We start from the raw sequence: 15,793 nt of genomic DNA, 5'->3' as shown, positions 1-15,793 counted from the left end.
TGTAATGAATGGCGCCAGTTCAGTGTATCAGCATGACTTCAGTGTAAACCTGCAGACCTATGATGCGTCTGTCACGTCTGATTATGTCGGTGTTGGGGGACAAAAGTAGCTCAGAACCTCAGCCTGTATGTGCATGAGAAATTGATTGTCTGCATGGACTTTCCACATAACTACAGAAACATAGAGAGAAGATATAGGCCTGTGTTGGCTTACACGTTATATCATTCATGACATTTGCTGTGGTCTTGATAAAGTCACAGGGCAAATTTGTGTTCTATCTATGTTTCCATATCGCTATCTCCTGACTTTGCTGAGTAATCTTAGTTTGATGGCTAACTTTTTCTTTTAATTCTCTTATTATTCAGTTCTTCTAAGCAAGTGATCTTTGGACTGTATCATAAGATCTTAAGGAATACCACCCACCAATTCTCCCCACACCTCTCTCTCTCTCTCTCTCTCTCTCTCTCTCTCTCTCTCTCCTCTCTCTCTCTCTCTCTCTCTCTCTCTCTCTCTCTCTCTCTCTCTCTCTCTCTCTCTCTCTCTCTCTCTCTCTCTCTCTCTCTCTCTCTCTCTCTCTCTCTCTCTCTCTCTCTCTCTCTCCCTCTCCTATCCCCATTTTTATGTGATATTTGTTCATGCCCCAACAAAGGCATGTAACATTTTTTTTAAGTCCTTGATTTATCCCGTCAATGCCCAGTGCCAGACAGGGAAACAACAAGTACCATCTTTGGTAAAACACGCCTGGGGATTGAACCACCGACCTTCTGCTCCCTGGGCAAACACTCCACCACGATATAAACTGAACCAGAAACTGAATAATGGCATCGTTTAAGTCGAAAAAACTGTAAATGGAACATTCCTGTTACCCTGCTACATAAACTGAAGCTAGGGAACAGGAATGTTCCATTTACAGTTTTTTTCTCCTAAAACGATTCTATTTATCCAGTTTCAAATTATGATAACTAAAGAAGGATACAGTTCGTTGTGACTTACCAAGTTTTCTAGTTACACAGTTCCTACTTAACGAGATTCAACAGTAGTGATATCATATTACAAGAAAAACACCCACAATATGCCTGGAATCCTCATGAAATGCTACAGATGTTAATAACCTAGCTGAAGCTGCAAGTCAGATGCTGATTTCAATGCTCGGCTTCCAGTCACTGGTGTTTATAGGTCTTGAGTGGTGATAAACTATGAATTTATTAGAACCGTTTTACTGGCTATCCATGGTAATGTGAAACCACTGAGCACAAGACATGGTGGAGAGCTCAACTGTTTCATACAGCTTCATTAAATCAATAAATCATGAGAATCTCAGACAACTTGCTAATTTCGAAGTCTTTGATATCTTATCCAACTAGCACCAAAAGTGTGACTTTGTGAAACCTGCAAACTACTAGACAGCCCTGCAGTAGTAATTTGTCTGCTTTTTCGGACCTATCATAGTTTCTGCTCCGTATTGATTTGCAGAAGTACGCCTTGAAGGTCTCAAATGTCGTCGTCAGCCTGGCGCAAAAGAAACATTTAATAATCAAATGATAACGTTGTGTTGAATTTCAATGGAACAGATTTGAAGAACCATAAGTATGCATTTTGAACTTGGGTTTCAGAAGATGATGATGTTTCTGGTTCTGACACCGGAGTCTCCCATGTCAGATTAATCACTGTCTTTGTTCTTGGGAGTTCTCCCGAGTTAAAACTTGAGGATATGGTTGCAACATGAGACTTCTTTTTCGCAAATGATTACATTCAACAATGGAAAGTGAAGCCAAGGGCCATTACTCTGTTTAATTACAGCTGAGGTGTACCTGTGTCCTAGTCATCATTTCAGATTAATGTGCTATCCAAAGTCCAGAGAGGAAACGCGCTGCCTGAAACTGGAGTGATATTTTTTAAGGAGTTGCACCCTAATCCCAGAGTACTGTCAGGGTTGACATCGTGACTCATTGAACAGAGAGCACCATTTCACCAGAAATTGGGTCTCGTAAGGCTTGGAACTTCATCGTTTGACGATGTTATTTTACCTTTGTCTTCCTGCCATCTCCTCATAATCTCAAAGCAAGCTCAGAGGAGAACTCTTATTAGTCAATTAAATATTTTCAATGAGTGATTGAGTGAGTTGGGTTTAAGGCTGCTTTTAACAGTATTCCAGTTATATCGCAGTGTGTCAGCTTAATGTTGGAGGAAAGCTTGAAGTGATGCAGGTCTCAGACGTTTTCCACTTCAGTGAAACCCACGAGCATGGGTATGGTGCTGACAAACCTAGAAACATAATCAGAGTGAACCAGGATTCGAACCAAGAATCATAGGTTTCTCTGCACAGCGAATCACAGCGCCTTAGACAACTGGGTCACCCGTGCCCCCCTATTTTCACTGAGGATGAAAACTTATGTCAATTACAAAATTTACTATGAGAATAACTTACAAGCTATGAGGAATTATGGTTTATCTTCCCTGAGGGAATTAATGGCATTGATCCTGAGAGAGCAAAGGTGACACACTGACAAATGTGAATTACTGTTAAGGCGATGTTGAACCCAACTCACTCACTCACTCACTTTGTAAGACTGTGCCTATGTCAGCAGGTGCAGTCCCAGTGAGCCAACTCTAACAATTAAGACAGACTACTGGCTTAAAATGATGTCTGATGCAATTCCCCATTTGGACTTGTACTCTACATTCCTGTGCTTTTTGGGTGAACAGTTGCCCTGCCTATCCATGTGTTTGTGATGCCACCAGTGGGGCAGGATATGCTCACCTTTATGTGAACACCTGGTGTCATCACTGTTAGTGGTTCATGAACACATGAATGTAATACAGTCAGAATTGTAGGATGGACTCTGCCTTTAGCAGTGATTCATTTAAGGATTGACTGTATTTTTTTCGGTTCATTGAGGTATGAATGGAAAAACCGATGTGGAAACTGTATGAATCCGCGTAGAGGGATAGACTGCCTTTAGCAGTGGTTCATGGACACATGAATATAATACAGTCAGAATTGTAGGATAGACTCTGCCTTTAGCAGTGATTCATGAACACATAAATATCATTCAGTCAGAATTGTAGGATGGATGCTGCTTTTAGCAGTGATTCATGAACACATAAATATCATTCAGTCAGAATTGTAGGATGGATGCTGCTTTTAGCAGTGATTCATGAACACATAAATATCATACAGTCAGAATTGTAGGATGGATTCTGCTTTTAGCAGTGATTCATGAACATATGAATATCATTCAGTCAGAATTGTTGGATGGATGCTGCTTTTAGCAGTGATTCATGAACACATAAATATCATTCAGTCAGAATTGTAGGATGGATGCTGCTTTTAGCAGTGATTCATGAACACATAAATATCATACAGTCAGAATTGTAGGATGGACGCTGCTTTTAGCAGTGATTCATGAACACATAAATATCATACAGTCAGAATTGTAGGATGGACGCTGCTTTTAGCAGTGATTCATGAACACATAAATATCATACAGTCAGAATTGTAGGATGGATTCTGCTTTTAGCAGTGATTCATGAACACATAAATATCATATAGTCTGAATTGTAGGATGGACGTTGCTTTTAGCAGTGATTCATGAACACATAAATATCATACAGTCAGAATTGTAGGATGGATTCTGCCTTTAGCAGTGATTCATGAACACATAAATATCATACAGTCAGAATTGTAGGATAGACTCTGCCTTTAGCAGTGATTCATGAACACATAAATATCATTCAGTCAGAATTGTAGGATAGACTCTGCCTTTAGCAGTGATTCATGAACACATAAATATCATACAGTCAGAATTGTAGGATAGACTCTGCCTTTAGCAGTGATTCATGAACACATAAATATCATATAGTCAGAATTGTAGGATACGTACACTCTGCCTTTTGCAGTGATTTCTTATCATTCTGGTTAGGTGTTGGCTTTATTTACATGAGTGAGGTAAAGTGAAATGGTGTGTGATAGATAGAGAGAGAGAGAGAGAAATTTGGTATAACACGGCCGGGGATTGAACCCCAGACCTGCTCTCCGAGTGGATGCTCTACCACTGGACCATGGAGAATGACGTAGACAAGCAGACACAAACACACATACATGCACGTAGCTTTTTAAGTGCAATAATCTTATTTCAAGCCACATTTCACGTCACCAGTTCCCACAAGCTCAGACTATCCTACCTCACAAGAATGTAAAACAACAATGGCCTAATGAACCTGCCCATCTGTAGTTTGACCCTGACAGGCCACAAAAAGTAAGACGGATGACCGATGTGGCTGCAAAGGAAACCAGGACTCTGATTGGATAATCCATTTTGATGACTCGTCCTTAAAATTTAATCTCTACATCCAACTGAGGCGTCTTAGAATTTTAAAAAAAGATTATTTTTCTTTGTTTTCTGCTGGTATTTTATTTCTGATGTCAGTTTGGGAAATTCCCTGAGAAAATCTGGTGACATTGTAGGATTACATGAGCAAGCTTGTCGTGTCCTGTTTAGTCACTTTAGACTAGTTTGTGTTAAGAAAAAAATCCTAGCTTGTCTCAGTGGCGATGATTTTAATCTGTTTTACAAAATTGATCATCGGCCATTACAAATGATGAAAAGGTGCTACTCTTCTGATCAAACTAATTATGAAGAAAGATGTTTTTCTATATATCACTTGATGGCCAATATGACTAAATATATGGAATTTGTGTAATGTAAAAATAATTTTAACATTGTTTTTGCATCCATCTTGTCATTTTTTATGAATGCTAGGAATTGCCTTTGCATGTGTTTAGACATGGTATCATCACTATTTGACAGTGATTCATAAACACATGGTTTAAGTTGAAATCGTAAACTTGATTACACCAGTACATAATGTCTTCATTACACCTACAATGGCATCTTCATCATCAACAAAGGGGGCACGGGTGTCCCAGTCGTCTAAGGCGCCACGATTCGCTATGCAGAGTTGCTTCCCTTGGGCACGCCAGAAACCTATGATTGTGGGTTCGAATCCCGGTTTGCCCCGATTATGTTTCAAGTTTTGCCAGCACCATACCCGTGCTCGTGGGTTTCACTGAAGTGGTAAATGTCTGAGACCTGCATCACTCTGGTTTTTCCTCCCTCATTAAGCTGACACGCCGTGATATAACTGGAATACTGTTCAAAGTGGCGTTAAACCCAACTCACTCAAGCATGGAGTTTATTAACTCGCTCATCTTTATAATAACAATAAAGAAGATGTGGGAACATTTGAAACATTGTCAAGTGTGAGCTGAAATGAGTTTTCCGTTTGCTATTTCTTGTGGATTACTGAAGAAACTGTTAGAACTGTTCGATGATGATAATGACCGTATTTCACCTCCCTGATTGTAGTACCAGCACAAGTAAAGAGCTGTAATTGGACCACTGTGACAGACCTCTCCTTCACAGCAAACCTGATAGTTTGTGGGGAGGTGGCATTGTTTCACCATACACCAACAGTTCTTGCTGGTTTATTTTGGGCTTACTTCAGGATTAATCAATATCCTTGCTACGACAATAGTACCTAGTCAGTTGGAATGTGCTGTGGAGAGTTGCGTCCCTTGGACTCACCAGAAACCTATGATTGTGGGTTCGAATCCCGTTTCGCCCTGATTATGTTAACTTCTAGGATGTCAGCACCATACCCGTGCTCGTGGGTTTCACTGAAGTAGTAAACTGTCGTATATAGCTGGAATATTGCTGAGCACGGTGTAAAACAACAAACAAACAATAAGATTTTTAGATTTAATATTTATAAGTTAAAAGCAACAAGAAACATTTCCATAGTCATTAAAAATCTCCACTGAAAGCGGAATCCATTGAACGATTTCGACTATATCATGAGCTTGTGTTTTTGAATCACTTTGAAATAGTGACGATGCCAGGTGTTTGCCAAGTTCAATAAATCTAAAAAATATGAACAAGTAGTTGTCAGTTTACAGCATGTTGCCACACTTTGTTACAAGCGTAATGTATCACGGTTGTAATTATGTCCGAGAGAGTTGATAGGTGTCTGTTTGATGACATCGCCCATCATTCAAGATGTCATTTGTTTAAAAAATTATTTCAAGACTGCAAAGTTATATCTTAATCTGTCCTTACTTTTCTGATAATTGCCACAGGTGATAGATTAATAAATTTCTTATTTAAAAAGAAAGATAATTTAAACTCAAACAAAGACCCAAGGCAAACAGAATAATGGCCAGAAGTGAGTGTTCTTACTGGAGGGTCTGAATATAGTTCCGTGTTAACTATCCCGAACAATCCATAAACTCCGATAATTCTTTGCACTCAATTACATCCGATACATTGTGCACCACTTCCCTGACATTCCTATAGGGGGCGCCACAAGCAGACATTCACGCCCAGAAGTGAGACGGACAGATCAGCAGACGCAGGTAATTTGGTTAGTCTGGTCATGAATTTTAATGTAGGTGACCTTTCTTTGTCTCACTGAGAAACACCTTCCTGTCACCGCTCTCGCTACAGTCTTACAGCCGGGATTTGGTCAGCGCCATTACATGCCATTCAGTTTCATCACACAGTTCAATGTTTAAATAACTAAGCTTGCAACAGTCCAAAAGTGTGGTTCTTAATAGAGCCGCCAGGATGTGTGGCTCACCTCAGTGTTATGGCTTGTTTCAACATCGTTGATCAACCTATGTACGATTTAGGTCATAAAGGTCATTAAAGAGTCTTTGGTCACACAGGGGGCACAGGTGCCCAGTCGTCTTAGGCGCTGTAATTCGCTGTGCAGATTTGCGTCTCCTGGGCATGCCAAAAGCCAATGGTCTTAGGTTTGAATCCCGGTTCGAGGCACCGTGATTCGCTGTGCAGAGTTGCGTCCCTTGGGCACGCCAGAAACATGATTGTGGGTTCGAATCCTGGTTCACCCCGATTATGTTTCAAGGTTTGTCAGCACCATACCCTGCTTGTGGGTTTCACCAAGTGGTAAACATCTGAGACCTGCATCACTTCCATCTTTCCTCACACATCAACTGGAAACCCATCTCACTCACTCACTCTTAATCTCTAATGATATTATTGAGGTAAATCACATGTGACCACATGGTTAGTGTAACGTGGTTAGGAAAAAGAATTGGAATAAATCCAATCTGTCCCGGCCAGCTGTCCTCCAAAGTCTGGCTGACTTACATGAAAAGTTATCGTCTCCATGGTCTAGTGGTAGAGTGAAACGTCTGGAATTTGATTCACGGCCACTTCATACCAGAAGATGTTAAAAGATGGTACTTGTTGTTACCCTGTCTAGCGCTCAGGATTAAGGGGGTAAAACAAGGACTGGTCGGCTCGGAGTCAGTATACTGGGTCTAAGTGGGTTGTTCATGTTAAACTGCGGCATGGTATCTCCGTGGGCAAGCACCATAAAATCGGCATTAGTTCGGACTAGTACAAGCAGCCATACACACCAAACACAGGCATTAGTACAATAATCATGTCTTACCTTTAAAACCCATTTCACCTCACCTACATAAAAAGTTTGTAGCTGTTCTCAATGACAAGGCCTCAGATAACACAACCATAATGTAAACATCACTACATTAATTATTTGATCAATGAACTTAGTATAAGTGACATGTCAAATAAAACCATTTATAAGGACAGTGTGTTAACTGAGGAAGAAATCTGCCAAAACATGCATCAGTACTATCGACTTTTGGCTTGACTCTAAGACCTTAAGATATGTCCATCCCTCCTTTCTACTGGAGCCAAAGCGCCATAAAAATCTTCAAAAGAGTGATATATTGGTGGATCCAGCAAATGTGCCACCAAATCCTTGATTCAAAGATTAACCATAATCCTTAATACAATCAAGGAGGGACTTCCTATATGTTCACAGAAAGTATTTGAGACAAGTGGAATTAATATTCTGTGGATTCTCACAAATTTGAAGGATATGCTTGACATTTTACAATCAGTTTGACTCGGTTCGAATCAGTACACCACTGTCCCACATGCCAAACTTAAGGGAAAACTTCATTCCTTGACCCATGGTCAGAACATGGTGACCATAAATACACTTACATATCTATCTTCAGAGGTTCAGGTCAATTTGTCCGAAAGGAAAGCAAATGACATCTAAAGTTTACTGGGGAAAAAAATATGCTGGACTTCCTCAGAGATAACATCTGTGTAACATTTTAGGGAAAGACATTTAGACAAAAAGTAGGCATCCCCATGGGCACCATTTGTGCTCCTCTTCTTGCTGATCTGTTTCTTGATGCATATGAATCAGAATTCAGAGTGACAAACACTCTCAACAAGACTGTATCACTTCAACTTTCCAATTGTCAACTTTCCTTTCACATCGAGCAAAATTCCCGCAGCTCCAGCCTTTTGTGTTTACATGTCACAACTTTTGAGATAAAATTAAGCATGCTCTTTCTACCATGGTTTCCAGGAACGTCATTCAACTCTTGTTCAGAAGTTGTTGGATCAAGGTTATAACATTCATGGCCTCAGTAAAGCTTTCAAAACGTTTTATGGTAGACTTGAGGACATTTCCAAATTTGACACATCAGAGACAAAAATGATGTCCAATGCTATTCCCTATTTTGACTTGTACCATATTTTCCCATTTTGTTTCTGGTGAACAATTGACTTGCCTTTGCATGTGTTTGTGTTGGTTGCCACCATACTCACCTTTTTGCACCTGGTATCATCACTATTTGATAGTGATTCATAAACATATGCTCATGATATAGTCAGAATCGACTTTTGTCAGTGATTTCTTATGAATGTGGAAAGGGTTTTGTCGCCTTTTTTTCTGGATTCTTGGGGCATGTGATCTTCTGATGACTCTCAATTTATACTGGATCTAGTAGATGACTGTTTACCCATCAGCAGGGAGGGACAGTGTGCCACAGTGGTCCATCAGTACTTCTTACGGCTGGGATGGGTAACTCTGGGTAATAGGGAGTCAGATACTCGGGTCGTACATTTGGACTCATCCCAGCCCTAGCATTATGATGGTAGCCGTGGCAACAGTGTAGTGATGTTCCATTAATACATTAGCATAGTGATATGATGTCATGCAACTGAGGTGACCATAGTAACAGTGTAGTGATGTTCAATTAATATATCAGCATAAGGATATGATGTCATGCAACTAACTGAGTGAGTGATTTGGGTTTAACGCGGCCTTAATCAGTATTCCAGTTATATCACGGTGTGTCAGCTTAATGTTCGAGAAAAGCCTCAAGTGATGCAGGTGTCAGACGTTTACCACTTCGGTGAAACCCATGAGCATGGTTATGGTGCTGACAAACCAAGAAAACATAATCGGGGCGAACCAGGATTCAAACCCACAATCATAGGTTTCTGGTGCGCCCGAGGGACGCAACTCTGCACAGTGCATCACGGCAGCTTAGACTACTGGGCCACCCGTGCCCCCTGCAACTAACTGAGGTAACCATAGTAACAGTGTAGTGATGTTCCATTAATACATTGTGATAGTGACATGTCATCCTGCAACAAGGTAACCATGGCAACATCATGATGTTCATCATGACAGTGGCATGCCTAATAATATTGTGTATGATGGATGTATCAGGGCATTACAGTCTGTCAAAATATCTTTGGAAATTTGAGTTTAGCTTCTTGTAATTCGTTTAACATAACTCCACCTCGGGCACGACTAATCTATTACTGACAAGGCGTGAAGTTAGAATACACACATTCAACATTCAACATGTAAAAACTGCATAAAACAAAATGCAGCCTGTGCCATTGCCAAAACAAACTTAGAGTGGCGCCTGTGGCCAGAGACACTGATTGGTTATCCATGTCACATGACCCAAGGTTCCGACTTAAAAGAAATTTATTCTAAATCCTCAACTGGGCCTTGGACAAGTAAAATACTTGGATTTGTTTGGCAGTTGTGCCAGCTGAGGTTTTTTGATTGTGATATTTTCACACTTGTGTTTTCTAATTAGTTTTACGATGGTTTTAGCAATATTCCAGCTGCATCACGGCAGTGGGACGTTTTGTACCTGTATTGGACATGTTGAGCAAATACAAGTACTTAAACTACTGGGCTCGCCAGTCTATGTTTTTGTGATAAGCCGGGGGACCTTTTGATGTCATTGTTGTAAAAGATCTAATTCTTTCTTCTGTTGATGAAAGTTTTTGGATTGACAAGTGTTTCTTAATAGACATGATAGTTGCTTATTTCAATAAACAGATCTATATGGAATAAACTTTCAAGAAATATATCTTAGAAAAGTACAAGAAATCTTTTTTTTAAAACTGTCATTATGAAATATACTCAACAAAATAGTTTTTGATCTGAATATTTTTGGGGATGTTTTTTGTTGTGAAGGCTGAGCACAATTTCATAAAAACATCCCCCAAAATATTCATGACCCCTACCTTTTTTTGTTTGTTCAGTATACAACAATCATATACAGTAAACTACGTTTATAACGAACTGACGGATATAACAAACCTTTTTTGTCCCTAAAATTTGCTGCAGTTATGCTGTATATATATGCTTATAACGAACTACGGTTATAACGAACTAAAATTAGTGGTCCCTTTGAGTTTATTATATCCGTGATTTACTGTACTTATAAAAAAAACTTGGGGAGCATAAATAGTGACTGAGCACACAATTTCATAAAAATATTCCCCCCAAATATTCATGATCCCTGACTGTTGTCTGCTCAGTATGTTTGATGTGTTTGATGGACATGGGCCGAGGATGCTTGATACTGATGCTGTTGTATCCTGATGTTCGGTTAAGAGGCTAGAAATGAGACCAGCAGCAGGATGTATTAAGACAGCTCTCTCCCTGACTCTGTTGAAACTGAGAGGGTAATCTTGTATTTTGTCAACTGTTAAATGTAGTCTGTGACAGGCTTGTGACAGAACCCAAATAAGGTCATTAATTGATTGCCGAACAAATTAACTACATTATGGAAAGCTTTAGTGTTTTGTTACTCGTTTACTCTGAAGGATTGTCCTTGGACTCTTCACTGGCATCAAGGACTATAATGAATCACAGGCAGGAAGAAAGTGAGACAAATGGAAAGATAATTATTGCCTGGCTAGTTCCTTCATGGTGACAAATAGTTCAGCTCATATTGCTGACAATGTGATATCATCAAATCGCTGTTGGGAGCTCCTATGAAGATAGAACAAGATACAACCTGCTCACAAACTCCAGGGGGTGCAGGTGGCCCAGTCGTCTAAGGCGCCGAATTCGCTGTGCAGAGTTGCATACCTTGGGCACGCCAGAAACCTATGATTGCGGGTTCGAATCCCAATTCGCCCCAATTATGTTTCTAGGTTTGTCAGCACCATACCCGTGCTTGTGGGTTTCTCCGAAGTGGTAAACTTCTGAGGCCTGCATCACTTCGGGCTTTCCTCCCACATTAAGCTGACATGCTGCGATATGACTGGAATACTGTTAAAAGCGGCGTTAAACCCAACTCACTCACTCACTCACTCACTCACTCACTCACTCACAAACTCCAAAAAATGTTTTGTGAAAATGGCAATGAAATGGCCTCATTTGTCTATGGGCATGCCTCACTTTGTGACAGTCACATCACTAGATGTTCCATCATTTGGACGCAGTCTGTGCCAACACTATATCAACATGAGTTTCAATAGATTTTACGCATATGGTGGTGTATTGGGGTTCAATGTCGCGTTGATTATTGCACTCATGTGGCAACATGAATGCATGTGTTTGTGGCTGCTTGTACTAGTCTGGACTTTTATATAGTGCTAGCTCACTGAGATAACACGCCACATTTTAACACGGATACCCCACTCAGACACAGTGTACTTCAAGCCGACCAGCGTTGCTTTAGCCCCTTAATGCCGAGTGCCACTACGTTATGTCGATTCTGGCATCAGACTTGTGATTAAAAGGTCGAAAGCATGGATGACTACAAGTATAATGAATTGAAGAGGATCTCTGCAAGAATAATATTCACGATTGGCATGATCACCAATGGCTGCCTTAATCATCATCAGGGTGATAGAGTAGGTCAGTGGTTAAAGCGTTCGCTCATCACGCCGAAGTCCCGGGTTTGAAGCTCATTTCTGGTTCCCGCCCCTGCTGTGATATTGCTGGAAAATTGCTAAAAGCGGCATAAAACCATACTCACTCATTCATTCACTCAGTTATCATCATCATCATCGTCATCATCATCATCATCCTCTGACATAAATACAGTTTACAATAAGTTTCATCGTGCCCACTATAACTGACAAGTGAGTTTAGGTTTATATGTATGGCAAACTAACCGATACATCTACAAAATGTAGAGTCCTACTACCTACACATCATCAGGTCAGGCTTTTCTCCCACATCAAGGTGATATGATGTTTCATTACCAAAACTCTGTTCAAAGCAGACAAAAACCAAACACTCACTCGTTCGTACACCTAATTTAGCTTGTTCATGTGATTTGTGACCGCCTTGATACTGAACCATTTCATTGGTCACTGAACTCGACCTGTGTATTATGGGTGACTTGTCACATGCCAAATTTGGTCAAAATCAATAGTTGTTCGTTTTCATCATTAAAACGCAAGATTCAGCTTGACGGCCAGACGGCTATGATGAATTGAGATCATGATAAACATGATGAAGAGCAGTCTGCAATACTGGACACAAACCGTGTCTTGGTCCTCCGCCCAATTTATTTCCATTTGTTATATGCTGGTGTTCAGAATGTGTTTTAAAATATGGTCCAACTGGATACAGAAAACAAATTTGTGACAGAATATATTTTTTTTGTAGGAGATTTTTGTCCCTCAAAATGGCCGCCGTGTTTTGTGGTACAGCTGTGGTCCCACTGTGTACGATGCCTCCCACATGGGACATGCAAGGTAAGAGTGGACAGACTGATACCCAAACTTATCTCCACCACCTACACACACACCACCATGACACCAGGTACACCACTATAACAACAGCTACACCATCATAACACCACCATGACACCAGACACACCACCATAACACCAGCTACGCAACCATAAAACCAGACACATCACCATGACACCAGGCACATCACCATGACACCAGACACACCACCATGACACCAGACACACCACCATAACACCAGACACACCACCATGACACCAGACATGACACAAGACACACCACAATGACACCAGACATGACACCAGACACACCACCATGACACCAGACACACCACCATAACACCAGACATGACACCAGACACACCACCATGACACCAGACACACCAACATGACACCAGACAAATCACCATAACACCAGACACACCACCACAACTCAAGACACACCACCACAACTCCAGACACACCACCATGACACCAGACACACCACCATAACACCAGACACACCACCATAACACCAGACACACCACCATGACACCAGACACACCACCATAACACCAGGCACATCACCATGACACCTGCTACACCACCATGACACCAGACACACCACCAGACACACCACCATGACACCAGACACACCACCATGACACCAGACACACCACCATAACACCAAACACACCACCATGACACCAGACACACCACCATGACACCAGACACACCACCATGACACCAGACACACCACCATGACACCAGACACACCAGACATAACACCAGACACACCACCATAACACCAGACACACCACCATGACACCTGCTACACCACCATGACACCAGACACACCACCATAACACCAGACACACCAGACATAACACCAGACACACCACCATAACACCAGACACACCACCATAACACCAGACACACCACCATGACACCTGCTACACCACCATGACACCAGACACACCACCATGACACCTGCTACACCACTATGACACCAGACACACCACCATGACACCAGACACACCACCATGACACCAGACACACCACCACAACTCCAGACACACCACCATGACACCAGACACACCACCATGACACCTGCTACACCACTATGACACCAGACACACCACTATGACACCAGACACACCACCATGACACCAGACACACCACCATAACACCAGACACACCACCATGACACCTGCTACACCACCATGACACCAGACACACCACCATGACACCTGCTACACCACCATGACACCAGACACACCACCATGACACCAGACACACCACCATGACACCAGACACACCACCACAACTCCAGACACACCACCATGACACCAGACACACCACCACACACACCACCATGACACCAGACACACCACCATGACACCAGACACACCACCATAACACCAGACACACCACCATGACACCAGCCACACCACCATGACACCAGACACACCACCATGACAACAGACACACCACCATAACATCAGACACACCACCATGACACCAGACATAACACCAGACACACCACCATAACACCAGACACACCACCATGACACCAGACACACCGCCATGACACCAGACACACCACCATGACAACAAACACACCACCATAACACCAGACACACCACCATAACACCAGACACACCACCATGACACCTGCTACACCACCATGACACCAGACACACCACCATGACACCTGCTACACCACTATGACACCAGACACACCACCATGACACCTGCTACACCACCATGACACCAGACACACCACCATGACACCTGCTACACCACCATGACACCGGACACACCACCATGACACCAGACACACCACCATGACACCTGCTACACCACCATGACACCAGACACACCACCATGACACCAGACACACCACCATGACACCAGACACACCACCACAACTCCAGACACACCACCATGACACCAGACACACCACCACACACACCACCATGACACCAGACACACCACCATGACACCAGACACACCACCATAACACCAGACACACCACCATGACACCAGCCACACCACCAGACACAACACCATGACACCAGACACACCACCATGACACCAGACACACCACCATGACACCAGACACACCACCATGACACCAGACACACCACCATAACACCAGACACACCACCATGACACCAGACACACCACCATAACACCAAACACACCACCATGACACCAGACACACCACCATGACACCAGACACACCACCATGACACCAGACACACCACCATGACACCAGACACACCAGACATAACACCAGACACACCACCATAACACCAGACACACCACCATGACACCTGCTACACCACCATGACACCAGACACACCACCATAACACCAGACACACCAGACATAACACCAGACACACCACCATAACACCAGACACACCACCATAACACCAGACACACCACCATGACACCTGCTACACCACCATGACACCAGACACACCACCATGACACCTGCTACACCACTATGACACCAGACACACCACCATGACACCAGACACACCACCATGACACCAGACACACCACCACAACTCCAGACACACCACCATGACACCAGACACACCACCATGACACCTGCTACACCACTATGACACCAGACACACCACTATGACACCAGACACACCACCATGACACCAGACACACCACCATAACACCAGACACACCACCATGACACCTGCTACACCACCATGACACCAGACACACCACCATGACACCTGCTACACCACCATGACACCAGACACACCACCATGACACCAGACACACCACCATGACACCAGACACACCACCACAACTCCAGACACACCACCATGACACCAGACACACCACCACACACACCACCATGACACCAGACACACCACCATGACACCAGACACACCACCATAACACCAGAC

General features: G+C 42.6%; 1 protein-coding gene across 3 annotated transcripts in view; it reads left to right on the top strand.

Annotated features, from left to right (window-relative positions):
• Positions 1-15,793, top strand: part of LOC139462392 (cysteine--tRNA ligase, cytoplasmic-like) — a 279,723-nt gene that overhangs the window by 206,733 nt on the left and 57,197 nt on the right. For all 3 annotated transcript variants that reach the window (XM_071244073.1, XM_071244074.1, XM_071244075.1), the window contains one exon: positions 12,793-12,881. In XM_071244073.1, coding sequence (XP_071100174.1) covers positions 12,793-12,881 — 89 coding nt within the window. The remainder of the gene's footprint in view (positions 1-12,792; positions 12,882-15,793) is intronic.

The sequence above is a fragment of the Haliotis cracherodii genome, unplaced genomic scaffold (genome assembly GCF_022045235.1).
Source record: "Haliotis cracherodii isolate W230 unplaced genomic scaffold, xgHalCrac1.p SCAF_15, whole genome shotgun sequence".
Taxonomy (NCBI): domain Eukaryota; kingdom Metazoa; phylum Mollusca; class Gastropoda; order Lepetellida; family Haliotidae; genus Haliotis; species Haliotis cracherodii.
Note: the sequence above shows the minus strand (reverse complement) of the source record. Positions and strands in the feature narration are given on the sequence as shown.